Consider the following 27464-nt stretch of genomic DNA (forward strand, 5'->3'; position numbering starts at 1 on the left):
CCAACTCAATACAGTCAGGGAGCCAATGATTACTTATTAGATTCACCACACCACTTAAACCGCTTCAAAGATAAATTATTCAAGGAGTCTGCATCAGATCTCAACTTAGGAGATGATCATCTCCAAATAAGAAGGTCCATAGTGGGTTAAAAAAGTGTTAAAAACAGCGAACGAAATTTGACATGAATTGTGAACTAATTATCATCCATGATCAATTTATTTAAAAAACCAAGTTTTACGCGTGTTCTGCATTATGTATGTATGTATGTACGTACGTATGTATGTATGTATGTGTGTATGTATGTATGTATGTATGTATGTATGTATGTATGTATGTATGTATGTATGTATGTATGTATGTATGTATGTATGTATGTATGTATGTATGTATGTATGTATGTATGTATGTATGTATGTATGTATGTATGTATGTGTGTGTGTATGTATGTATGTATGTATGTATGTATGCCAATGTGTATGTTTACATGCATATACATAAATATACGTACGCATATATTTGTATATGTACATATGCATATGTATGTGTAAATTTGTATATGTACGCATATATTTGTACACATACACATGTGTACATATATTTGTATAAATATATGTACGCATATGTATGTATATAAATATGTACATTAGTGTATACATACACTAATGTACATATTTATGTACATGCACAAATATACATATACACATGCATGTACATATACGCAGACACGCAGATACATATATGTATAAACGCTACACTTCAGAAGTTTTAAATAAAATTTTAGAAGTGAACCCTTTTTTTGCTTTTCATACTTTTTTAAATTTGTACTCTTTTTCTTACGAGAGAGAGAGAGAGAGTTATTGTGGTCAGAAAGTAATAGTGGATTGGGTTAGGGGTCAATTTCTGCAGAACTATATGCAGTTTTATTTTACGTCTTTTATGCTGTCATTTTGGCTTTAGTAATATAAAATTGTTTAAAAAATGTAGGATTCCAAAATTAGCAAAAGACCCATTTTCACTAGTAAATGGCATGTGGATCTGGTAAACATACTGAAACAGAAATTTTTTTTCATCGGGCCAAACTTGCTTTCAAAAAAATGTTAGAACTTGATGCACCCTACTGAGCATTATTTGGTTTTACAACGTATAAACGAGCGTTATTAAGTCAGAAAGTTGTCGAAACTTTTACTAGGTCGTTTTTGCAGCTCTAAAAACACCACACCTGTGATCCGACAAAAAACACATCTTCGATAGGATAGGCTTTTCTTGTCTTATTGTTGGAATATTTCGCACGCCAAAATCTCTTGAGACAAGCAGACGCTTTAAATGAATAACGGCCCCTAGGGCAACTTTTGTTTCTTCTAAATTGTGAGACCTTCTCGCAAATACTTGATGATAAAGAATTGGAATTAGGATCTTTATCGTGTTACTTCCAACTTTTCATCATCGAATTTTTATACTCATCTTGAACAATCTGACTTCCAATAAATCAATCTTTACATGTAGATTGTGTATGCTCACAATCTGTTTTTAATAGACGATGACTCTTAAAGCAGCTTTAAATCGAAGCAAAAAAAAAAAAAACTTACCCGGAATGCTGTCTTGTTTGCACAAAATACGTCATTTGCTACTAATATTGTATCGTTGGTAAGAGCTTAATAAAAAGCTGAGTCATTTTCAAATTCCCAATAGTAGAGAGTATTTTGGACAGCTTTTTTTGGTCAAAACCTTATATCAAACTTTAAAGACAATTAAATCTTTTTTTGTTTTTTTTTTGACAGGAAATTATGAAAAGGAAAAAAACTGGAGCCGAGCTGAGAGCCGAAGTAATAAGTATTTGGGAAAGAAACTGAAACAACAAAAAATAATCATACTTTATAATTTATATTTATTTTAAACTTCAGCAATCTTTTGTATACTTTCTGCAAGAAACAGTTTGGAGAAAGATTGTGCTGCATAGTCATTTAGCTGGTCACAACAAGTGGCAATTTGAGCCGTTGCTAATAAGTTATCTAATCGCTGAGGTGGTTGCAATGGACGGAAAAGCTTGTTAAGATCCTCCTCCGGAAGCGGATGCTCTCCACGTTGTTTACGAAGGTCATTTTCTTGAGCCTAAAAAGGTTCGCTTAACTTCAAAACAGATAAAATAAGATCGACAAATAACATAATTCAGTAAATAACACAATTCAGTAAATACCATGATTCAGATCTTAATCATAACTAAAAATAGCTTGTAGATAAGAACGATAAACGAATTCAAATCAAACAAATAAATTTTACCCTTCGTTGTTTATAAGCATCAATCTGCTGTTGTTGTCGAGCAACATTTCGTTGAAAATTATGCAGTTTCTGTGAATCTTGACAGAGTTCATCAGCTCCTTCAATCAACAAATGAACGTTCTTTTCCAAATATGACCTGAAAGATCCCACAAGTAAAATGGTATTTTATAACTTAATATAAATAGCATTAATTGCACAAATAACGTAAGCTTTTGATTGATATTCAATTTTGTTTCCCAACGATAAAAAACAATAAACAAAACCAGCGGGTCAATTTCAAAATTATTAAGGCTTAATTAACATTTATATAAAACATTTAACAGCCAAACAGAAGAGTGCTTACTGATCAAAAACTTTGTCTAATGAAATGCAACATAAACTTTTCAAACGCATTTATAGTTATCAAAAAAACATTTTTTTGATAACTATAAATGCGTTTTGACTCGTTATTTCTTCTTTTTTTTTTTAATTTTCTTTAGAAAATTCGTGTGTCATTTCATGTCTCGTTTTTATTTTCTGTAAGCAAATAGCAAAAAAAGTTATTCAGAAAAAAGAACTTTAGCTGTTTAAAATTTCCTTTGAATTTCCAAAGCTGGCACATCTAATGAAACACACCTAAATTATTTCAGTAAGAAAACTGCTGAGAACTGATTTTATATTTGCATTAAAAAAACATACCCGGTGGCTAAACTTAAAAAGTCTTCTTTTTCAGGTAACTGTACAGTCTCTTCAATCTCAGAAATTAATGTATTAACTAAATTCGAGGTTTTGATAGTAACTGGTACTTCTTCAAGAATATTGGTGTAGTCAACATTTTCTTTTATCAGCCTAAAAATACAGAAACTCTTATATACACATTTATTGAGCAATATTTTATTATAATTAAAATATTATATAAAATATAATAATAAAATAATATAATACGTATAGTGACATTCCATAACCATAATAAAAAAAAAAAGACACATATGTAAAATTTTAATTAATATTTAGGAGAACCTGGTCAGGTAATAATTTCATAAATATGAGGAGGTATAAGAAAACATAAAATGTAGTACAGATCTTTTATGTGTAGATGATTTTGAAAAATCTTAAAAATATTTATACTTAAAATAACCTTTTTAAAGTTAAGCTTCACATTATTTTTCTTATGACAATTACAAAAACTGTACTCAAAAAGATTTTTGATTAGTATCAAATATTTTTTTACTTTAACAGAGAAAAAAGTGCTAATTTCAGTAACTTGACAGCAACAGCTTGACTTAAACAATGTATCTCTCTTTCACTCAAAAAAAACATCAAAAAACAAAAACAAAACACAAACATGAGCTGTTAAAATCTGGGATTGAAACAGCTGTCACTAGTGGACACTTGTTTCCTTTAAATAAGTACAAGTATTGCTACCAAAAGTGACACTCTTGTTAAAGCACCTACCAGATGGCTATAACCTAAAGTGTGTATGCTGTTAACATTTAGGGCTGGTGTTAATAACTTGTTGTACTTTTTAGTATATAAAAACTATATTATTCTGTTCATAAAATGGGATATATAAAAATAAATATTTTGTTAGCACAAATTTGGATGCCTTGAGTTTTAATAGGGAAACAGTAATTTAAATTTAAACTAAGTTTCGTGTGTCTTCTCCCAAAAGCAATTTTTATATAAAATTAATTTCATTTTTTATATTAATTTACTACATAATATATTTTTTATACCTTTTGAATTATGAACAATGAAAAATTAGTGTTGCAGTTGAACAACCTGAAGATTACTGCTTTGAAAAAAATTGTCAAAAATTGAAAAAATTGCTTTGAAAAAAACAGTGTTTCACACGAAAACATCACAATTTAGTACCTATTAGTACACAATTTAGTAACTATTGTAATTTATCTTTTTAATTACAATAATGGTTTATAATGTAAAATCTGATATTTGGGCGCTTACATTTCTGGAGTGAAATTCTTTTCTGCACCTGCATAAAGATCAAGCATTTTCTGTGATAAACGAAAAGCTTTGAAGGAGAGCATTCCTTGATGAGTTTGTAAAGGATCTTAAAATATATAAAACATAAATAAACTGATTGCTTGCTAAAAATGAAAAAACTTAAGGCTTATAAAAAATAAAATTTGAAACAACTTTATAGTCCTTACCATAAACAAGGACAACAGATTCTTCTATGGAGCGTTGGTAGTGGAATTGTGACTCTACAAAGTTGCGATTGAGAAAAGAACCTAAGCAGGTTGATTGGTACCAGCCAACATGAAAATGGTCAACATTCACCTCACGAAGTTTGCGCATCATATCGATCTGATAATTTTCTTTACAAAAAAAAATATATATATATATATATTACACTTATTAAACTACACTGTAATATCAAGACGACTATATTTCTGTTACAGTTATATATTTCTCAATGCTCTTCGTCAGCTTTTACAATTTAGATAGGTTTTCCAAATTCATTGTGTACAATGAGTTATGTACAATGAATTATACAATGAATATGACGCATGCACAACGCTCCTTCTGACACGACATAATAATAGTTTATATGTGCCATTATTTACGATAATTACATATACATTGCAAAGTTGTATGAAAAATTTTGATATTGGGGAGGCATTAACTTACCACACCTTCCTTCATAGCATACGGCTGCACAGAGAAGTATTTTGGATGTAAAATCTCTAGATTGTCATAGATTTGCTTTTATAGATTGACATAGTTGGACATATCCAACCCTAACAAAATTTTACAGTAGTTTTTGTGCTGTAACACAAAAACTACCATATAGCTGTTGCATTTCTAATTAAATGTAACAGTTATTTTAGACAAGTCAAATTCAAAATAAACAATTCAATTCAATAATGTTCTTGAATTAAAAATTAAGCATAAGATTAATTGTTTTTATTTATTAAATCAAATTAAAAGTTAAAATTTTTTTTTAGAAAAACTATTGAGAAACTGTCTTTTATGTTCATCTAACCCCCAACCACCCCCAATTATTCTTTGAACCTGCATTGTAAGTTTAATCTACTAAGTATATGGTATATTAACCCCTTAAAATGCACACTCAAATTTACTCAAGTGCCTACACTTATTGTATAACCATGAGGCCCAGGGTGAAATTCTTTTAGCTCCCCCTCCCATCCTCTTAACTAAATATTGCTAGATTCAAGTTAGCACCAAAATTATACTCTAACTTTTTTACTTTTTTTTGTTTGAATCTGATCAAAAAGTTAATTATAATTTAAAATTTTGTATAAACTTATTATTATGATATAAATTAAACAATATTTTAAAACATCTTAATAGTTTAGGTTTTTATTTTAATTTGGGCCTACTGCTTTCAAAAAGTATGATAAGAACAGCATTTGTAATGATAATGCATTGTAAAGAAACCTAAAAAAATTGCACAAGCTTTATGATTATAAAAAAAAAAATCATAACTGCAAAATACTTAGCCTGAACCAGAAGCTAGATACTATAAAAATTTAAATATTAATCTAAAGTATATAAGATAAAATTTTAAAGATTTTATTAAAACACTATTCATTTTTTTGCTCTCTATTAAACTACACACTTACATAAAACAACTAAATAAATTAACTTAAAATGTATTTTTATACAAAAATTATTACCATCATCATACTCATCATCTTCATTTCGTGGCCGAGGAAAACAATTTGTAACTTCTAATGTCTTGTCAACAAGAAGTCCCAACAGGTCACCTTGAGCTATTTCCCCAGGACCTTCTTCATGGCAATGCTTAACAATCTTAAGTGCAACCTAAAACAAAAGAAAAAAAAAAGTAAGAGTACTTTTAAAATGTTAGGATGCACAGCTAGTTATTTCTGTTGTATCATTATCAGTGATAAGCAGTAGTAACCACTTTAAGTATATTCTTTTAGTTACTTATGTAGTTTAACTACTTAAACCTTAAAATAGTTGTCTTAAATGCCAAGTTACCAAATATTATATTACTAATTAGTTTAACTACTGAATCTTACTACATTACATATGATCAGATTTTTAATTTGTGTAATAGCTGTGCTTAGACCTTGCATTATTTTTTAGTATATTAGGCACACATAATGCTTGGGGCTTTTGTAACTGTTAACAATTTCTAAATTTGAAAAAACCTATTGAGATTAATATCAAATATTAATGAACAAAGTAAAAATTTCTATATCTTTTAAGAAAAATCAAATTTTTAGATGTTTATACCATTAGAACTCAAAGAAACAAAAGTTTTTGGTGTTACAAATTTATACTCATACATAGATTTGTTTAGGACTTTGTTGGAAAAATGTTTAACAGATTTATTTGAACAACACTTTTGTGCAATACTTTCAAGAGTTAAAAAAAAAAAGTAGAAAGTATATGATACTGCATATCACACATTTTTTAATGGAACCTTACAATTTTGTATGTCTAAATATATAAACTATTATCAAGTTTATACTTTATCCATTATTATTTATTGTTACCTGAAAAACCAAATGTTAATAATATTAAAAAAAAAAAAAAAAAACAGTTAAAGAGTGTAAGCACTGCATGTAAAGAAAATTAGTGGCATAATTTTATCTAGTTTTAATTTTATTAAGCTTAATTAATCATTAAAAGGTAAAGGGTTTAAGTACTTAGAGTGCTCTATGGTGTGAATGCTTGTTTATAGTTTAATATGTATTACAATTTCATAAATTCAAAAGCTTATTTTTATTTGAATAGAAGTACAGGTAAGGTAAAAACCTGACAGAACTTCTATTAACATTAATATAATTTTTATAAAAATCAATTTTTTTAAATAATTTGAATTTAAAGATTTTAAAAATTGTAAAATAATTCAAGTGAAGCAACAAATTTCAAATCTGAATTAGCATTAACATTAGTTCAAAAAACCATGAATACACTAATGAGTTGTTAGATTCTTTATTGCTGTACACATTTTTATAGTTGTAAAATTTTTTTTTCTTAGTGAACTGTGAAACGAAAATTAAGTTAAATTTTTTTCCCCCCAGATCAAGTAGTTGGACCATAAATATTCTTTTGGACTTGTTGAGCATAAATCAGAAACTATTGAACATTTTAAAAATTCAAACTGTCAAATTTTCTTTTCTAAAAAAAATTCTGAACATGGAGCACTGTAAGGAGTGCTATCAAATGGAGCATTGTGAGGGGTCTATCAAATGCTCAATACTAATATTATTGCTGTTAGTTTTTTCTCAAGTAAAAAGTAAAAAAACTATACATTTTTAAAAGCAACTAAGCCAATTTAGTTGAAATATTTGCATAAAATTTTTCATTCAAATATTTTGACTAAAAATTGTCAAGCAACATTAAAGTACAGTACTGTGAATATGTTTTAGACCACTTGCATAATTAGACGTATTTACAATTTTTTTCCTATATAATTTTTTTAAAGCGTACTTAAGTTTAATAATATACAAGAAAAGTTGAAAGAGTATATTATTTTGAATAAATAAACAAAATTGATGAGAGAACATGAGGGATTTGTTTGTTTATTTATTAAAGCGATGTGTCATAATAACTACTGACCAAGCGTTCATCTAAATAAGAAATAAAAATAAACTGGTTCATAGTGATTCGGGTTCATACTCCTTCATTTTTTGTTTTTGACATTATAAGGTGCAGTGATAGAATGAATTTAGTACAATAATTATGGGTTTTGGTACATTTTTAAAAAGTTGTTATTTTTTATGAACAGTTAGACAAATCGTTAAAAATAATTAAACAAAGTTATTAATTTGTATTTTTAGATAAATTATATATTAGTTTTCATTTTTAAATGTTTTGTTTTGCATTTTTAGATTAATTAAATGGGTAAAGTATCTTTAATAGAGAGACAAAAAGTTATTGTGCTTCACGAAGAAGGTTATTCGCAGCGCCAAATTTTGTCCAAAACAGGATATTCAAAGACTGCTGTTACAGAAATCATTAAAAAGTTTAGAGAAACTGGCTCCCTTGAAGATAGAAAGAAAAGTGGTAGACCTCCTAAGCTAACAAAAGATGACAATAAATATTTAAAAACACTTTCTTTAACAAATAGGAAAAAAACATCAACCGAGCTGGCAAAGGACATTAACACAGCAACTGGGAAAAATGTCAGCTCTTCTTGTATTCGACGACACCTACTCAAATCGGGATTAAGAGGGTGTGTTGCAATTCGAAAACCATTATTACGGCGTGGTAATAAAGAAAAACGACTTAAATATGCGAAACAACACAAAGATTGGGCCCAAGAAAAGTTTAATCGGGTTCTGTACACCGATGAGTCCAAATTCGAAATTTTTGGAACAAAAAGACGCCAATATGTTCGAAGAAGAATTGGAGAAGCCTATAAGCCCGAGTGTTTAAACCCTACCATTAAACACGGAGGAGGCTCTTTAAAAGTTTGGGGCTGTTTATCTTCATCTGGAGTAGGTGATTTGATCAAAATAGAGGGGCGACTCACCGGGAAACGTTATGTGGATATCCTAAGGCACCATGCTGTATCATCCGGAATGAGACTAATAGGTCATAATTTTATTCTGCAGCAGGACAATGACCCAAAACATTGTTCCTGAGTGGCAAAAAATTATTTAAGTAAAATGGCAGAGGAAGGAGTACTACAATTGATGACCTGGCCTCCCCAGAGTCCAGATTTGAATATAATTGAGCATATATGGGATTACCTGGACAGAAAGAAGGTCGAACATGCTCCCCGAAATGCTGAAGAATGTTTTGAAGTACTTCAAAGAGAATGGCACAACATACCCCAGGAATTTATAACGAATTTGTATGAATCTAATTCCCGGCGAATATCGGCTGTGATTAAGGCAAAAGGAGGACATAGTAGATATTAAGAGTTTTTTATGAAGTTTGACATTAAATAGTTTGTTATTGTTCCATATTTTTGTGTGAAATACATGTGTTTTAATAAGTTTATAATATAGAACTACAAACCTAAATATTAGAGAAGAATTCTCCGGGATTTTTTGAAAAAATGTAAGTGGTCTAAAACATATTCACAGTACTGTATATGATTGTAATATTTGAATATTATAATCATATACTTTAATGTTGCTTAACAGAATTAAAATTGAATAAACAAACAAAATAAAATGGAAATTACTATCACAGAGTAAAAAAAAAAAAAAAACACAAATGGGCATTTTATATCATTTTACACAACAATTAAAGTAAAAAATTAACAAAAAATTTAATAAAAAGCGATCGCGTAGATAGGTGGGGGCAGATGAGGTGGCTAAGCTTTTTTTGAGGTAGCAGATTTATAAAACTTCTTCGCATCCTTAACTGAGTAGCATAACACATTACTTAACATTTTGTCTTAAAAAGCATCAACTGGTTGCTATAACGAGAAGAAGGAAACATTAATGAAGTTCTGGTACATACAGTAAGCTAAGAGTTAAGTTAATGTGATGCAGCAAATTAGGTTTAATGGTCAGATATTTTGGTTGAATTAAAAAAACAGCTATGAACAATATTCTTATGCATGGCTCAACCTTTATAGATAACTTATCTTTACAAGATAAACTACTTATAAAATATCTTTTTACTAATTGATCAGCATCATAACAATGTTAGAGATTGATAAAATTAAATAAAATGAAAAAATTGAAATAAGGATTTTAGGATAATTACCAGATTAAATCAACTTTTAGTTGATTAGAAGACCCATAGCCAATTAAATCAACTATTCAAATTTTCAAAGTTTACTAATTTTCATCACCTTCCCAAAATGGTCAAAAATCTTTTGTACAGTTTAATAACAAGCAGTAAAAAATAAGTCACACAAAACTACTACAACATCTCTTCCTCAAAACCAACGCCACATTTGAAGAGTAAAAAAAAGATATTCTTTTGTACATTATCAGCATCTTTTTTACATCATTGATAAATTTTACTCTTTTTGTTTAAGGTTGACCACTTTCCAATGAAGGCCAATTATAATTTTTCAGACAATAGGAGAAATTCTTTTCGAATAAAGATCATCAGATGGCATATTAGAAGAGTATTATAGGTTAGTAAAAAATAAAATCATTTATCAATTGTTCATTTTGTGACTTTATATGAAGCTTGAAATAAATTAAATAAACAATTGTTTGATTATTTAATTTTTTTCAAGTATTTAAATAATAACATTTAAATAATAATTAATATATCATAATTTAACACATTCCTCTTCCAGGTAGAAATGAAAAAGTTGTTTTGTTAACTCTGATAATCTCCAAGTGCTAATACATACTTGGTTATATTGGTAGTATAATTTTTATTAGTAATATTTTTATCATTACTATTTTTAATAGAAACATTACTATTAGTATTATTATTACCATTAGCATTATTCTTACAATTTTTATAGTAGCAGAATTGTTAGTAGTAATATTATTATCAGTATTATTATCCGTATTATTATCAGTATTATTATCAGTATTAATATTAGTAATATTATCATTAGTAATTTTTTACTATCATTACTGCAAATGTTAATTTATTTTACAATAAATATAATCTATTCATATACAATATTACATACAAGTCCCTCGATTTGCACCGATTCAATTTGATCTTTATTTCCACTCGCATTTTTTGCCAATGTTTCCATTTTGTAAATGTTCAACCACGTTAGGTTCACACATGTATGCCGCAATTTTAAAGTACTTCTTGTTCATATTTGGCCGGAAAATGTCATCTTGTTTTAAGCGTCGAAGCTTCTTGAGTTTAAAATGTTTTTAGCGTATTATATTTACATCTAAATCCTCTTTATTTTAAGAGCGTATGATTTCCTCTCCAGAGTCTGTTCACTGGAATTTTCGGGCCAAATTTTTCTGTTCACACTTTTAATTCATTGCACATTTTTTCAAATTTTTAAAACTATTGTAAGATGAGAAACCATGAATTTTTCTTTTGCCAACCAGGGTAGGTATATATTTCAACGTTTGAAATTGTTTATTCACTTTTCTAACCAACATTCCTCCATCAAGATTTGAAAATTAAACACAAATTTTTCTGAGTTTAGTCACCTGCTGTTACAATAACTAAGTGCTATTTTAGTGAAATTAGGAGCCTTTTTGACCTCACTTACCTCGTTACAAACATATATAATACAAATGTATATGTTTCGTATAAAATAATAATGGTAAAATAATCCTCGTGAAGATGGGGTATATAATAATCCGATAAAAAAAGTAGAGAAACTGGAATTTAAAGGACAATTAAAAATATTGGAGACTAAAGGAGCAGTGTAACAATGGTTAGCATTTAGATGGAAGAAATTCTTTATATGCGGGCAATTTGTTTTTTTGGTCAAACTTACGCTTTTGATGTTACTAGAGCAATGTTATGCCAATTTTTTAGTCATGCTATAGCCTCGGTAGCTTAGTATTAATGGAATCTGGTTGTTAAACTATTTTTTAACGTTAAACATCTAATGTTATCATTTTATCATAAGTATAACACCCTCAAATACGCCATGCTATAGTTAATTCTTCCATGCATATTTGAGACAAGTTTTTCCGCGCCCGTTTTTCCATATTTTGGATAAACAGCCCGTAAAATACTCTTGAGAAAGTACCCATCAAAGAAAGATAGCCAATCAAACCCATAATTGAGTTTAGATCGTTATAAGGACATTTTAGGAAAATGCGTGTAATACAAGTATTTGTATTACACACATTTTCCTAAAATGTCCTAATACCTATAATGTTTAATCAGTAAAAACGTGATTAGGCATCAATATCCTTAGCTAGCTCTCATTAGGCTAAAATAAAAAAACAACCAATCATTAGACCAAATGAGGAATTCAACTATTTACTGTCAGCGAATGTAAAAGGAAGTTGTCTGGGAAGCTGTTTCCAACAACCAGTGCGTGAAAAAAAGATTAAGTTGAGTATCAAAAAGGGGCCATTTAGTTGTCAAGAGCATGAATACCCAAAAAAAAAATGTCACATTGGTAATTTTTTTTTATATCGAATTCCTGTTGAGTCCACACTTTTTGTTAAGCTTGCCGAAAAGAAGTCCTCTTCAGATGGTTCAAAAACGCCTTTTTTTTTTTAAAAAATATTGATAAACGAAAGTGCTTTGTAAGAGTATAAAAATTATGAAAGTAACAATGATTATAGGGCTTAAAGGAGGAATTTTTTTTATCAGAAGCCAAAGATTTGGAGAAGATTGAGTTTTTAAAACTAAAACATTTTTAATCCCTTCCATTTTTATAAGAATAAATTTTTCTTCAAAACATATTTTTTGTAAAAGTCAACAACGTGAACTTTGTCAAAAAAAAAAAACTTATTTAAATAAGTAAGCGCAAGAGTTGTGATCCACTTTTGCAGTTACAACTACACCCTGTTCTTATGTTCTGATCGTACTCTCTCCATTGACTCAGTCTACCGATTCCAACGTTGCTTTGATCAAAGCGGAACTTTACCGTTGTATAAAGTTGAGTTGCTACTCCCTCATTCTTTAAGCAAGTTGAACCAACTGTTTGACTGCATATAACTTCGTTGATAAAACGAGGGTATCTAAGTATATTATGTTTTATTAGAAACAATTATTTTAAACAATTGACACTAAACAATGTAGATGACTATTAATACCAATAGTTAAAATGGTAAACGTAAAGTTTTACGTCGTAAATAGTATTAAGTCGCATAAACACGAGTGATAAGAGTTAATTTCAAGCCATATTATTTTGAATTAGGGTGTGTTAAGGTTTAGCGCTAATCATAACACAACCGCCATCGCCTACAACTCATTAATATAAAATTATTTAAAGAAACTTAAGACTAACCCTTTGCTTATACAATTTATCTTGAAAAATGTTCTGACTTACAAACAAATTTTATTTAAATAAATTTTGTTACCTGTTAGCTTGTAAATCCGTTGTCGCTGAACAGATGTCCACAAGATAAACAGCATTTTGATTAGGTAACAGTAAATCACCTTTCTTGTAACATCTTTTAGTTGTAGTTATGCTGCTATCAGCATTTGCTATAGTAGCTCGTGTTTTTCGGCTTTTTCCTATGCAGGGAGCACTTTCTAACGTATATGCACTTCTTCGAATTTCTTCTTCAAAGCACATCGAAAGATTTTTATTACACGTTATTTCCCCTTCCTTAAATCGATTTAAAAGATCTGGAAATGAACGACTCTCTGGTTCGGTCATTGCAAAAAGACCTGGTAAAACAACTTTGGCGTTTTCATACAATTTTTTGATGCGTTTGTCCTCATCTTCGTGTATGTCGCATTTTTTTACGTAAGGTTTGAATGGATAAGGATGCCTGTAGTATTCTTTATCATTTTGAACTTCTCTCGTCACTCGGACCACCGAACCCAAAATTGCAGCAAACAAAATTATCGTTTTCATTTTTGTTTTGTTTTTTAAAGTTTTTGTCAAAAAAAAAAACTACGTATTTGAAAATCGACGTTTACTTATGTAAAAGTTCCTGATTATAATAAAATTAAACTAAAAAAAGATTTAACACAAAGTGTTTACAAAAAAATAAAGAATACTTTCTCACCAAAGTATCATAAAACAAGTTCCTATTAAATTGACTTTTCCAACCGCAGTGAGTAATTTTACGATGCTAAAGAACCAATCAACTTATTAGTCCTTGTGGTACGATATAACGAAACAACTACAGAGTATGACAGAATAATTTTTTTATTTGTTACCGTTTTTATTGTCTTTGTCATAAAATTGCCTTCTAATGATCTTTTGACCCACATTATCACCGTACATTATTACAGTTACTAGGAAATTCTAATAATAAACGCCTTTCTATTTTCAACAGATAATGTTAATTGCCCAATTGAGATAAATTGCTAAAATTAATAATCACTTTTATACCCACTTTAGGTGATAGAAATACACCCACCAGTGTTTTTAAGAAATTACTCAAAACATAACTAAACATAGGAGTCTGAAACGCTATATACTTATACGAGGAACAATAGCAAATCCTTACTACTAGGCCCAACGGAATGCGTCTATAAATTTTATATCATTAACTTTTATCCTTTCCTCTGCCTAAATTTAGTCCTGTAATTCTGTTAATTATCTCCTATCTGAAAGACTATTAACTAAATCATCACAATACTCAACACCACAGCACAATTGTGCAAACTATTGTGTAACACTTTAAAGTATTTTTTATTTTTACAAATGAAACTCTTAATAAAAATGTTAATATAACAAAGTAAAACTGTAATTAGTGAGATTTAAAAAACATTACAAGCAGTAAAATTTTCATTGAGGTTTTTTTCAATTGGAAACAGGTTAATAAAGATTTTTGAGACGATTTTAAAGATAGACTTTAAAACATAATATACTAAATTTTAAGTTGTTTGTTCCGGTTTCAGATGTAAGCGGATTTTATTTACGGCTACAATTTTTATCTGCTAGGGAGTGAAGTGAATTCCAGCGTACAAAATCTAAACGAGCCTTCTCGGGAGTTGGATGAATGTTTTGCTTGAAATAGTCTAAATGATCTTTTGTGTTTATAGAATTCAATGCTTTATAAGCTTTTGTTAAACTTTCAACGCTTTTTACGTGGTAAGCAAGACTACTATGTATGTAAGTTCTGAAGCAAGCATGTAAGCGTTCAATTTTTGCTCTTTCAAAGTCTTCCATTTTTATAATAAGTTCATCAATCTGCTGAGCCATCTCAAAATTTTCTAAAGTGCTCAGTTTATTACTATTTGTTTTAAAATGTGCTTTCCTAGCAACAGAGCATTTTTCAAGTTGTTGACGAACCAAGTCACAGTTATCAACATTATCCGCGAGAATCGAAACAACTTTAGTTTGTAAGATCATAGTGTGATCTTTAAGAGCAATAATGGTATCATCTAGGTGTTTGCAAACGCCGTTTATGCATCTGCTGAAAGTTGGACTTTCAAACGCAGCAAGATTAGTAAGTGTTCTACAAAGGTCAACCTGACGATTATTCATACGATGCAGGTTGACAGATATATTAGTAAAATCTTTAATAAGATTTGCCAAGGATTTCTCTGCATTAGCAATTTGAAGATGTATTTGCTTGATTTCATACTCACTATGGTTCGATTCAAACAAATCCGTTGTCGATAACGATTTCCGCATAGTGTGTAATTTCTAAGGAAAAGCTAAGATCTTGCTAATACCAAACAAAAAACGTCATTAGAATAGAACGCAAATATTATTATTTTTTAAATATTGGTATAATGTCACGCAGCATCAAAACTTAAAACATTTGAATGGATGCATTGATACTTGTACTAAAAAAATTTGGCAAAATATCATTAAAATTAAAATACTTAAAGTTCATTTAGCATTTGTCAAGTAATGCACCACCAAAGTATTCCAAACAGTTATCAATACGTACATTAAAACTTAACATTTCAAGTCATAATGCTGCAGAGTTCTGCTGCATTATTTGGTATAAGTGTTAGAAACTCAAGAGCAAAATGATAATTTTAAAATAACTTATTCCATATAGAAAGAATTATAGATCAGTCATAAAAACCAAAAAAAAAAAAAAAAAAAAAAAATAATTTGATTTTAGAGAAGAAAAAAATATTCTCAGTGAAACATTTTATTATAGAAAAAAAAAAAAAACTATTGATGCACTAATTAATTTTTGTAATTTGCTTCATCTTCATAACAATTTGCTATTCCAGATCTTCCATCAATTGCTTTATGAACTTCAGTGTTACCTGAATTAATTTGCAAACCCTGCCATGTTCTTGTTAACAAAAAGTCACTAGCATTTGTCACATTGTGTGGAACCAACCTCTTTTCATTATTTATTAAAGCAATTTCAGTTGAGCTTTCTGAGCTATTGTCTATTTTGTTAGCACAACTTCGAAGTTGTCCAGTAATTAATGAATATTCTGGTTCAATACAACCAACACAATCACTAATTTCTAAGTATGATGGTTCACCATGAAGCAATTCACGAAAATCTGTTATATACTCACCTGTCCATTTTCGATTATGCAAGCATGCCATTTCTATTTCAAATGGAGTTACAATAGGTTTAAAAAACTCTTTAGAATCAATAAGACTGTTTTCTGGGCAAGCAACAAGTACAAAGACATCTATCTCCATAAAATTTGCCATTTTTGCAACATTAATTTTACCCATAATAAAAGTATAATATTTTTTTCCTGCCTGCTTCAAAACTAACTTTATTCGATGAACTATCTCTTTATACCTTGCAATACCAAGGGTTCCCATGATAATTCCAACAATCTGAGCATCTTTAGCTTTCTGAACAAGGTAGAATCTCTTCATTAGTGATTTATTCATGCTTACCTGTTGCAATGTTAGTTCAAATAAATCAGGATTATAAACATAAAAATCATTTTTATTGAATTTCATCATAAGATTGCATAATGTAAGACACTCTCTGCCAATGAATAGAATTTTGTAAGCCAATAAATCAAATTTTAAATTAAAACAACGGCCAAGAAAGCTGAAATTTTTCATACTTGTTGAAATTTCAACTTCAGTCTTATCATATATTACTAAATGTGCAATATCAGTAGTATCTTTAAATTTATCCAACAACTCATTTAAAATACTGACATAATGATAATAACTAACATCATATAGTACAAGAACTTTATTTTCGGTAAATAATTGATGTGCTTTCAACGAAAAATCATCGATATTAAGTTTTGACTTTCCAAAGACATACAAAGTGGGCACTTTCTCAGTGTTAGTTAGACATGAATGACCATAGTGGATAATTGCATCTGCATTTACATGAGAAGCTGCTATTTCATCAACACAGCAATTACCATAGGATGTATCTGCAAGAACATAAACTCTGTTACCAGTTAGTGCTTCAACTTTATGTACAACAAACTTTGCGTATCTAAGTAGTTCATCAGGAAATTGCAATGCTATGTTCTTGAAATTTCCATCCTTGATAAAATTTACTGATTTGCTTATTTCAAAATATGAATCTGGATCATCTATAACCAATGTTTGAACTTGAGAAGTTTGATCAAAAAGTTTTGAATCATCAGTACTGAATGCTAAATTCGTCTCTGCCATCTTTCATAATGCATAACTTTTTAACTTATTATAAAATCTAAAATCATAAATATGTATGATTATAATTCTGTAAGATTTACAAAGAAGTACAAAGCAATCTTATAAAATTCAAATCAACTCAGTTTTTACTTTGAAGGGCTCAACCTAAGAAACAATCTTAAAATTCCCTTTATAAAACTTAAGTATAAAATAAATTATTTAGTTAACTATCATATGACACTATCAATCTTAAAAGTAAAGTGCTTTGCAACAAAAGCCAAAATAAAGAACTGCAAGACTTTTTAATATTCAAAATGAAATTTTTAAATGGGAAGAACATCAAGAATAAATGTAAATCAAGTTTTTAAATTTTAAGTGAAAAATTTAATTATTATTAGTGTTTAACATTTCAAACTGGCCATTTGAATGCCACACACATTTTAATGTAACATGAAACACTGCTAAAGGGTGGGCAAAAAGTTTCAGAACTCTGCATTGCTCAGGTGAAAGTTTATCTCCTTCATTGCAGACAGTATATTCTCGACTGAGATGAATAATACCCTTTTGAAGACATGTTGGTAAACCAAGAGCTCGCAAATTAGGTTCCATGGAATGCTGGAAAGAATTTTCATCAAGAGGTCCTTCTGGTAGGATAACTGTTTGAGTCGCTGTATTTCCCGATCGAGCATAATCAACTTCTGAGAACTTTTCAAACCATTCTTGCACAAGTTCTTGCGATTCATTTGTAAACATTATCCCAACATTGCCATTTAGTTCAGCCGAAACTTTATGTAAATTTTCTTTGTATTCCTCTTCTTTGTTTCTGCCTAAACTGATAGCCATTACTTTATTTTTGCCATAGAAAAATCGGCTTGTTTTCCATTTCTGTCGAACATCCTTCAGCTTATCGTTTCTCATATTCTCAACAGAGAATACATAAAGAGATGCATATTCATCACAGCATTTATGTATTTCATCCACAAGAAGTTTTTTAGTTTGAAATCCTTTTTTGGTTGTTTTACTAAGAGAAATAACTTTATTCCTTTTCGATTTTGGCATTGTGATGAGCTTCAGTACGACACGAGGAGAAAAGTAAAAGAAGGAATTTGAACTGTGGCTAAGTTACTGAAGCAAAATGACAAGACAAAAATAAATTGCCGTATATGAAATCGAGGCTAAATTAAACCCTGAATGGAAATTATACATTTGGTAACGGTAACTTTTTCTAATTAAAATCAGAATGTTTGTCTTTTCAATAATGCCTTACAGAATTCTGAAAAACCCCTGTTTATGTCTTTCTTAAGATTTAAAATTCTTCCAAAACTTTACTTAAAATTTTAAATTAAAGTTTAACCTTTAATTACACCCCAGTGAAATTTAAATAACCTTTACAAAAAGATTTTAAAAATTTTTGTAAAGCTCATTTTCTAGACCATCCGTCACTCTATTTCAAGAGATTGATATAGATGACCCGCTTGTCACAGTGTACATAGAAAAAACGTAATCAAGCATGAAAACAGAGCAAAGATGGATTTCTATAGGTATTAATATGATACCAATCTAAAAGCAATGTGGGATTTGAAAATGATAACACCAACTTTAAAGAAAGAAAAAGTCAGAAAAAAAAGCTACTGTTTCAACCACTATTATGCTGATTAACAGATATAAAAGAAGAAAAAAAAAGGTCTAAACAACAATCTTCTAAAAGATTAAAAGTATGTATGTAATGTAAGTAATATAAAAATTCTTACGAAAGAACAATAGAAACAAGCTTAAAATGTTATGTTAGGATATGCTATGAGCTTTCAATGTGCTATCGTTCCAACCACTCATAATCACTATCAACCATATAGATTACTGTATATATTATTAGTATTTTTCTCCACTCCAATTAAATGACAGATGAAATAATTGGATTGCATGAAACAGAAATTTCTTGCTTCAAAAAAACAAACGTCTTGTCGGTATAAATTCATTTAAGGAAAAATTTGGTCAACTTAAAATTGAAGCAAAGTTGCAAGTTTCAATATAAAATGCAGAACGAATAGTAGCAATATCTAGCTGAAATTGTCTCTATTCGTTCCGATTTATCAGCATGTCTGCTGATGGAATATTCAGCTCTTTAGCAGTTCTATGATAAAGTTTCGTTGATACCACCTGTATAGATTTTGAAATCGGTTCGTTCATTATTTTTCAGCATATTTTTATACTTAAACACAATGATGAAATACTTTTCGCAAGGACATAACTTGCAACTTCTTGTGGCTGAGTGGTAGGATTTACAGCGCTTGATAATTTTCCACTTAACTATAAGAATAAGATGCGACTCTTTTACTTTTCTTACCTCTTTTGATAGCTCATTATTGTTCTTACTTTTTTTCACAATGGGTGGTGGCTTGAATAAAGTTAATCAAACCGTTATTCCTTGAAGATTTGATTAAATTTTTTTTTTTTTCTTTTTACATGACGATCACTGGAACTTTTCTTCCTAATTTAAGGCAAAATAAAGTTTACAATAGTTGGAGAAGAAAGTAAATACCAACAACCATAATATGATTCGCTTAAAATTTATTGACCATGTCAACCTCGTATATTTCTCAAGACTTTGAAGAAATGCAAAAATTAGCAACTTTACACCAAGTGGACTTGAAAATAATCTTGTTCTTTAAAAGCTGCTACCTGCTATTATTTCTTCCTCAGATCCCTATAATTCTGGAATTAACATTCCACTTTTTATGGTAATTTTTCAATCTGATATACTGTCAAGGTAAACTGATGATATAAAAAAATGCTTCCTGTAAAACTGATGATATAAAAAATGCCTCTTGTAACCAAATAAAATTTTTAGGGTTTTTTGACCATTATACCTTGAAATAGCAGTTTATCAATGATCAGTGAAAAAGTTAGATCTACATTTAAATTCTAGACAATAATCCACTTATAATTGAGGAACTTTATTTACATCAATTTTGACATGTCTTTTTAACTTGATTAAAGGATATTTGCCTAAGATCTGGTAAATTGCCTGTCTATTCAAAAAAAAGGTATTTTCTTACCAGATTTATTATTGGGATAATAATCATCTAATTAAGGTAGCAATCATGTTTCTTGAATTTCTTTGTATTGGTCTTGTTTCATATTCCTTTCCATAATGTAGTGACCGCCGTCTCCATCCCCACATGCAGCAGATAAATTGTTTTGGACCGTATTTTATGGTTTATTGAGCATTAAAATTTATATTGTAAATTTACAACTAAAACAAACCTAAAAAAAATTTTATTCATTACCATTTCTCTTGTTTTCATTATTATTAATTAACTTTCGTTATTTATCAAGACTCTTAGTAAATTAGGTAAACATAATTTGTTTGCTTCATTAATTTATAGATTTCTAAATATCGGCTGTGAAAACGTTTGTACAACTTGGCGTATTTACAATCTTTTTCTTGTCGGCCAACTTGGATTTATATGCTGTTTTTCTGCTTTTGATTCCCAGCCAATATATGCCTCTATAAGCAAAAAATTCTGCAGCGATGATCCTTACCTCTTAACTTTATTTCTTTATAATTGAAGGATTGATTGCAAACCTGTGGTCTTTAAAAATTCTCATCAACATTCTCTCACTTCTAGTAGTTATAAATTTTAGGGTTTGTTTTTTTCTTTGTTAAAAGATTTTCAATGAAGCCTTTTTTTCTTTACTAATGTCTTTCGTTTTTCCACTGATTAATTTAAAGCATTAATATAATTATGGATGTTACATCATATAAAAAGTATTTCTCTGTAAATATCTTGTTTCTGAATTATAGTCAACATGTGTTATATTACAAGAGTTTGTGTCAATAATGAAGTTTTTTGTAAACTCTTTGTTTCTGAATTTTGTGCAATTTATAATAGTTTGTGTAAAAGTTCATAACAAAGTTTTTAACGAGCTCGGGGTAAATCGAATTTTCTTAAAAGTTACTTCAGCAATTAAGTAAAGATCGGGCAGTTTTTGCTGGAAACACATCTTGTTCTGTCCTTCGATAAAAGAGCAAAGATTAGAGGTGTTGTGTTTGTAGCATTAAGCATCTAAACTATTTAACACTTTGTTAAATTCCAACACATAGATTCATCAGCATTATCTTTCAGAAAACGAAAGAAACTAAAACCAGAAAGGTACAGCTTTTATTTATGATAAAGTCTATTACACCTATCCAATTCAGTATGAGATTTTCACTCCTAGGTTTATTTTTTTACTCCCCTGTTAAAGTTTCATTTGAAATTTTTACTCCCTATGAAAAAATGTATTTTGCAACCACGTTTTATTTTGTCAATATTTTTAAACATTTTAAAGATTGTGGTTTCTTGAAAAGCAATAAAGAAGCAATTCCATTTAATACAAATATTATTTAAATTTTCGTAATGTTTAATGAATTGGCAAATGTATTACTAAAAATTTAACGATGCATGCTGAATTTACCGATGGTTATATTTTTTTAAAAGAAAAAATCCCAAAGACAGTTAATAGTAAAAATGATAAATCAAATATTGAAAGAGAAACAGGGCCATTCATAATTCAAAAAAATGAGTTTTATCATCTGGGTAAATAGGGCGATAGGGTAAACAGTTTATACATTTTTATCGTTGTTTATATTACTTTTATTTACATTATGTTTGCAAGTATGAGATACTCATATAATTGTGCAATACAAGTTTCATTTGCCGTATCCTTTATTATGTGCTGCAGCTTTAAACTTATAAAAGAAATTCAAAAATTTTAATAAATCTGAAAAAAATTCTGAAAGAAAATTAAAAAATGAAATTTTTTAATTTTCTTTTAGAGAAGAGTTCAAAAAAACACAAAATACAAAAGTGAAACATGAAGTCAAAAGTAAATCATAAACGTGATGATAGAAAAGGTAAAAAGCTTGTAAAACTTTGGATATGACCATATACGGTAACTACTATTTCAAGTAAAAATAGCTGAAGTTTGAAAGATGTCAATGACATAGCATTAAAAGAGAAGTACCGTCTAACAATTTTGTTTTTACAAAAAGAGAAAGCCGTAAATAATGACAACATTCAACAAGAAATTTATTACAAGTTTTCAAATGATGATAGTGCCAAAAGTGAATCTAAAATCAAAGATGATGAATTACTCAACATGAAAGAAGTTCTAATATTTCAAATGAAAGAATTACAAAATGTGAGTATTTTGATATGAAAAAATTAATTGCAGAAAAGTTTGATATTGTAAAAAAACGAAATGTCTTCGTTGAACGCATCAACCTAATTTATTGTCCGAGGCGACTCCATAGAACTAAAGGAGATAGAAATTGCTTTTTTAGAGTAGTTTTTTCTATCATAACTGGCAAAGAAGATGAACACAAGTCAATAAGAGATAATCTTGTTAACAATCAAATGCACGAGCAAATGGTAATTAAGACGCATACTTGTGAAACGAAGATGCTTGAAGATGTGAAATAAGCAACTGATAATAGTTGGATGTGTTTCATTTAATGGAGTAGATATCCAAGTATACAGTAAAAATGGAGCGAAAATAAAATTGATGTCTTACTCATGCATTTTAGGTTTGATAAGTTAAAAGTGTATTCTATATTTCAACTGGGATCCACATGGATGTTGCAATTAACAGTATGTATTCACGAGTTTTAAATATACTTTTGTGTTGTTTTGATTGATCTTGTTGTTATTGGGGGGTAAAAATCTCATAATGTCAGCAAAAATTTAATGTGAGATTTATAATGGGACTTAAAAAAAACGTGGGAGTAAAAATCTCATTCTACACCGAACAATAACTCTTTTTAAATCGCGGTCGCGAGCTGTTATTACTAGACGTCAAAATCAAAATTAAAATGGTAGCCTTTTTATGTATTCAAATCAAATTGAGGAAAAAAGAACTCACTTTACTTTGCGGGCTTTTGTAGAAGCGAATTATTAATTAAAACAGAATAGCAAAATAGTTGACTGAATTCATTTTCAATAAAAAAAAAAAAAAAAAACTAAATCAGTGAAACAATCCTTGGTGTTTTTTTTACGTAAATATGCTTTTGATCTTCGACTTCAAAAATGGTCTTTCTGCGCTTGCTAATGAAACTGGTTAAGTGAGTAAAATTTTCAATTTCACAAATAAATTCGGAAAAGCGTAAATTAAAAACTTGGAACAAATGTATTGTAACATTTAAAATGCAGCCATTATTTTTTCAGTTTCCATTCTGCCTTTTTCTGAAATATCTAATTGTAGGAATATGTTATTACATTAAAAAAATTCGAATTTGAATCTTTCTTTTCCACTCAACCGTTCATCAACAGCTTCATAGTCAGACACAAGTCAGACACACGTCAGACACACGTCAGACCCACGTCACATTAAAAGATTAAACTCGAGCTTCTTGTGAAAAAATTAGATCAGTGTTCAAGTTTAATGCCATATCTTCAGCTGACTTAATGGATCTGGATTTCTGAACAAATTATTTTGAAGCGTCAACTTCATCATTTATGAAACATCTGCTAAAGGATTCTTCGTTCATTGGAATCTTGGTCTTTAGGGATTCTCGCTCACTTTGTTAATTTGGATTAAAATATCTTGCTAAATTATCAATGATTGTATAAACTGATCATAAGAAATTCCAGTATCTAAACCTTTTGCATATGGAATTTCTTTTGTGCGAAATCCCAAGACTAACCGAACAAGAATTTACAATATTTCGTAATGTTTTATGGACTTCAAGCAGATTTTTTTCAACGTTGTCAAAGCTTTTAATACGACCCAGTGTGTATCTGATTGTTACTTCAACAACAGCTTCGCAGGAATTAAAAAAAAATTAAGTAATAATGGACTGTTACTTTGAAATTTTGTATTAGATAATATAGTTTTTTAACAATCATTACTCCGAGGCCCGTCAAATGACTGAAAAATTTAATACTACAAGACCTACCCATAGAAAATGCTTTATCGCATAACTATTTAAAATCGAAATTTTTCTGCAAATATTTTATGCGTTGAGACTGAGACAACAAGAAACAAGTAATCAAAGCATAACAAACAATTATACACCGGCCACTGGTCTATGCTAAAAAATAGAATAATAACCTGGAGCTTTGAAAGCCTTTAACATAAAATTATGTTTTACTAAAGTTACCTCATTATAAATTGTCTTTGTTGGCATAAAACATTTGTCACGTTTCAAGCTTCTTTTCAAAAAGAACCGTGGGGGTAGTGAGCCAATCAACCAAAATCTTGCAATGTTTTGGCAAGTTACTAGTCCATCTAAGAAAAATGAGCATTAATATTACAGCAGATTTCTACATTTTTCAAGTAAAATGCTGTTCTCGACAGTCTTAAAATGTGATTTTGAAGTTCACTATTTCAATAGTTTTGTAATTTGAGTTTTAGCAGGTGCTTATAAAAAAAGCGAGGTTTTAAAAAAAAAGGCGCACAAAGTTTTAAACTGATTTTCAACTTTCTCAAATCAAATTTTTATAATTTAAGATAATTTAAGATAATTTAAGTCATACGTAAAGATTATTAATAATATGAAGACAGGCGTCAATCAAAGTAAAAAAAAATAGCAAGAAGAATCAATTTCTAATTTCATTAGACATGTTGGCTGATTAAAACGGATGATGGCTTTTCGAGAAAATGGAGCTCTTGTCTACACAGTTAAAACGTGGAAGAAAATGAAGTTAAAGCCTATGGCTAATTACTGAGTAAAGGTTAGTTTAAACTGATCTTGACAGATTCTTTTTCCATCAGCCAATAAAAAAACCCATTTAAAGTAGAGTTCTTACCTAATAAAATTTATGTAAAAGAAATGTATAGCTAATAAATAGTAATGGGGATACTTTAAATACTTATTTTCTGTTTTTATATCAGTCATTATTAAAGCTCTTTTCCTTATGAAAGCGACTGTCAAGGCCTTTTGTCGTGGGGATGGAAATTTGTTCACTACTAACGTTGCCATAACTTTTACGATAAAAAAAAAAACTAAAAGGTAGTAATCACTCTATTTGTCAAAAATTCCATTCAGCCTTCATTCTTTAAATACAAGAAAGGAGAACTAATTTGAGTAGGTAGTTCAGTATCTGCATAATAGTAGAACCAATTTTGAGTCAGAGTCAGGAGCTCGTAACAGTTCCTTCTATAATAAAATGGCGCAAATCAAAAGCTGAGTTACTCAATAGACTAGACACTTCAAATCCAACTGCATCACTAACAGCTTATGAGTCCGAAGTTGAACCTTATGTTTCAATTGAGGCAACTCTCGAAAATATATCTAATTGAGTTTCCATCTAAAGAGAAATGTAATTTCTTCTCAAAGAACCTTTTATTAATTTATACGAGGTTAATAACGCTGTAAAATGACAAGACTTTGCTAAAGATGTTAATTTGATGTGAGACACTGTCGGCTAAAATTATAGTCGAAATGCAGTTGTTTATAAATGGAAGAACACGAGGTGACTTTTTGCTATGAGCCTAAGGTTTTATAAGAATTATTAAACCTACCAGTAAATTCGCTTTTTCTGATGCCGGATTTTTTTCATATAAAATTAGGACGTATTCCGAAAATAATATGGAATAACTGCATATCTATATTATATCTATAAAAACAATAAACTCATTAATATTTAATAAGTACTTTCTAAAAATCTAATTTTGATGTGTCATTTTTTTAAAAATTCTTAAAGTTTATCTAAATAAAAATGTTAACATCTTTCAAGAACCAGAAATTTCAAATCCTGGGATCCTGAGATCCCAGGGTAAATGTAATCTTCATAAAATATCCAGGATGCCAGGGATAACAAGTTAAAAAAGAAACTTTTTTCTAACTAAATAACTAGAAACATCTTTTTAAAGTATTTTTAGATTTTGCAGACATCTGCTTCTGTTAAAGTTTTACTAATATATAGTATATTGTTAGAGTTTTACTAATATATAGTATATTGTTAGAGTTTTAACTCAACAATAACAAAGTTATAATCTATTTAATCATTCAAAACTTTGTGATTAACCTCCCACTAAAGTATGCAAAATAATAAATTACCAAAAGAACAGTGATACAAATAGTAACACCTCAGGGGCGTATATAGGATTTAGTAAATGTTCTATAAATATTTATATCTTCTCTATAAGTATTCTCTTAAATATTTTGGTAATATGATATAAATATTCCGTATCTCGGTTTCCATTGTGAGTTAAAGTTATTTTAAAAAGGTTATTTAGATGAAAGATGAATACTTAAAATTCTAGAAAAAAACTTTCAGACCAACATCAAGTTTTTTACAAATTTTCAGTTTGTTCTTCGGCTGAGGTTGGTATAGCAATATTAAGATTTTTAAAATTCAGAATAAAGAACATCTCAGTGTGTCAAGAAGCAAGTAGTTATGGACGGTAGCTAGGCAAACGGTGCATGAGTTCTTTACACATTTTGAAGTCTTTTTTTTCTAAAGTTTTAACGTGAAAATGTAACAAATCTTTCTCCCGAAAAGATAGGCGAATGTTCTTTATTCATTTACTTCATCGTTTTTTAAATCAAAAAGTAAAGTCTTTTTCTAAAATGTAAAAACTACGTATAAATAAATTTATGAAAGTATTAAATTCACTAATTGTTAGTTTCCTATGATGTATAAAACAAATGAAGTATAAAGGGATGAAGTATAAACAAACAGTTGCGGAAAGTCACTAGTTTTTATAGAAGGCTGAACTTCAAAAATATTCTCACTTAAAGAAGTTTTTATGAATTAAGCTGTGATATTTTCTAGACAAATTTTTCTCCAAAGAAATCTCTCGCTGTCAAGATTTTGCTTTTGTAAATGCTTCAATACTTACCCATATTTAACCGTAGGTATTTATATTGTTTATGGCAGTAAAAAAATTTTTGATTGGTAGAGGAACCCGCCAAATTAAATAGAACATCTCGAGAAAAAGAGGTGCAAAATTAGTTTAGCAGATGTGAAGTAAAATAGTTCGATAAGAAATATTGAAAATAACATTATCTATTGCGCATTACAATGATTTTTTTGTGGCGATTTTTTATTAGGCTTAGAATACGAAATCCCGATATAACGATTTCCTAATACAACGAACATCTCGATGAACGAAACTGAGCTCAATTTTCTTTTGCTTTTATTTAACTTAATTTTC

The 27464-nt window shown here is 29.2% G+C and overlaps 5 protein-coding genes across 5 annotated transcripts; all 5 read right to left on the minus strand.

Moving 5' to 3' along the window:
• Positions 1-1871: 1871 nt before the first annotated feature.
• Positions 1872-10995, minus strand: LOC145192971 (eukaryotic translation initiation factor 3 subunit H-like). Its single transcript, XM_090080267.1, has 7 exons — positions 10839-10995; positions 5920-6067; positions 4429-4596; positions 4223-4328; positions 2957-3106; positions 2279-2414; positions 1872-2110 (listed from the first exon to the last, which is right to left on the minus strand). Exons 1-7 carry the CDS (start codon positions 10905-10907, stop codon positions 1892-1894), a joined length of 996 nt encoding a protein of 331 aa, XP_089936393.1. The 5' UTR covers positions 10908-10995; the 3' UTR covers positions 1872-1891.
• Positions 10996-12593: 1598 nt separating this feature from the next.
• LOC145197672 (uncharacterized) lies at positions 12594-13667 on the minus strand. The gene is made up of 2 exons (XM_080073921.2): positions 13165-13667; positions 12594-12822 (listed from the first exon to the last, which is right to left on the minus strand). Exons 1-2 carry the CDS (start codon positions 13665-13667, stop codon positions 12594-12596), a joined length of 732 nt encoding a protein of 243 aa, XP_079930047.2.
• A 735-nt stretch (positions 13668-14402) lies between these two features.
• On the minus strand, positions 14403-15736 carry LOC145186129 (CBY1-interacting BAR domain-containing protein 1-A-like). The gene has a single exon (XM_080062220.2). It carries the CDS (start codon positions 15399-15401, stop codon positions 14676-14678), a length of 726 nt encoding a protein of 241 aa, XP_079918346.2. The 5' UTR covers positions 15402-15736; the 3' UTR covers positions 14403-14675.
• A 126-nt stretch (positions 15737-15862) lies between these two features.
• LOC145186120 (2-(3-amino-3-carboxypropyl)histidine synthase subunit 2-like) lies at positions 15863-17342 on the minus strand. The gene has a single exon (XM_080062208.2). The coding sequence runs from the start codon at positions 17340-17342 to the stop codon at positions 15912-15914; it is 1431 nt and encodes a 476-aa protein (XP_079918334.2). The 3' UTR covers positions 15863-15911.
• Positions 15863-18443, minus strand: LOC145196428 (mRNA turnover protein 4 homolog). Its single transcript, XM_080073609.2, has one exon. It carries the CDS (start codon positions 18378-18380, stop codon positions 17706-17708), a length of 675 nt encoding a protein of 224 aa, XP_079929735.2. The 5' UTR covers positions 18381-18443; the 3' UTR covers positions 15863-17705.
• Between the last annotated feature and the right edge of the window lie 9021 nt (positions 18444-27464).

Source organism: Hydra viridissima, unplaced genomic scaffold (genome assembly GCF_058129835.1).
Source record: "Hydra viridissima isolate aposymbiotic clone 2 unplaced genomic scaffold, HvirCarnegie_v1 scaffold_2, whole genome shotgun sequence".
Classification (NCBI taxonomy): domain Eukaryota; kingdom Metazoa; phylum Cnidaria; class Hydrozoa; order Anthoathecata; family Hydridae; genus Hydra; species Hydra viridissima.

What these genes read in the sequence shown, in the direction of transcription:
- LOC145192971 (XM_090080267.1), bottom strand. Translation starts at nt 10,907, where the DNA reads ATGGAAACATTGGCAAAAAATGCGAGTGGAAATAAAGATCAAATTGAA. An exon ending in AAGAATTTCACTCCAGAAAT is followed by an intron (nt 3,107 to 4,222) that starts GTAAGCGCCCAA and finishes CTGTATTTTTAG; the next exon opens with GCTGATAAAAGAAAATGTTG. An exon ending in ATGCTTATAAACAACGAAGG is followed by an intron (nt 2,111 to 2,278) that starts GTAAAATTTATT and finishes GAACCTTTTTAG; the next exon opens with GCTCAAGAAAATGACCTTCG.
- LOC145197672 (XM_080073921.2), bottom strand. Translation starts at nt 13,667, where the DNA reads ATGAAAACGATAATTTTGTTTGCTGCAATTTTGGGTTCGGTGGTCCGA. An exon ending in ACGGATTTACAAGCTAACAG is followed by an intron (nt 12,823 to 13,164) that starts GTAACAAAATTT and finishes TAATATACTTAG; the next exon opens with ATACCCTCGTTTTATCAACG.
- LOC145186129 (XM_080062220.2), bottom strand. Translation starts at nt 15,401, where the DNA reads ATGCGGAAATCGTTATCGACAACGGATTTGTTTGAATCGAACCATAGT.
- LOC145186120 (XM_080062208.2), bottom strand. Translation starts at nt 17,342, where the DNA reads ATGGCAGAGACGAATTTAGCATTCAGTACTGATGATTCAAAACTTTTT.
- LOC145196428 (XM_080073609.2), bottom strand. Translation starts at nt 18,380, where the DNA reads ATGCCAAAATCGAAAAGGAATAAAGTTATTTCTCTTAGTAAAACAACC.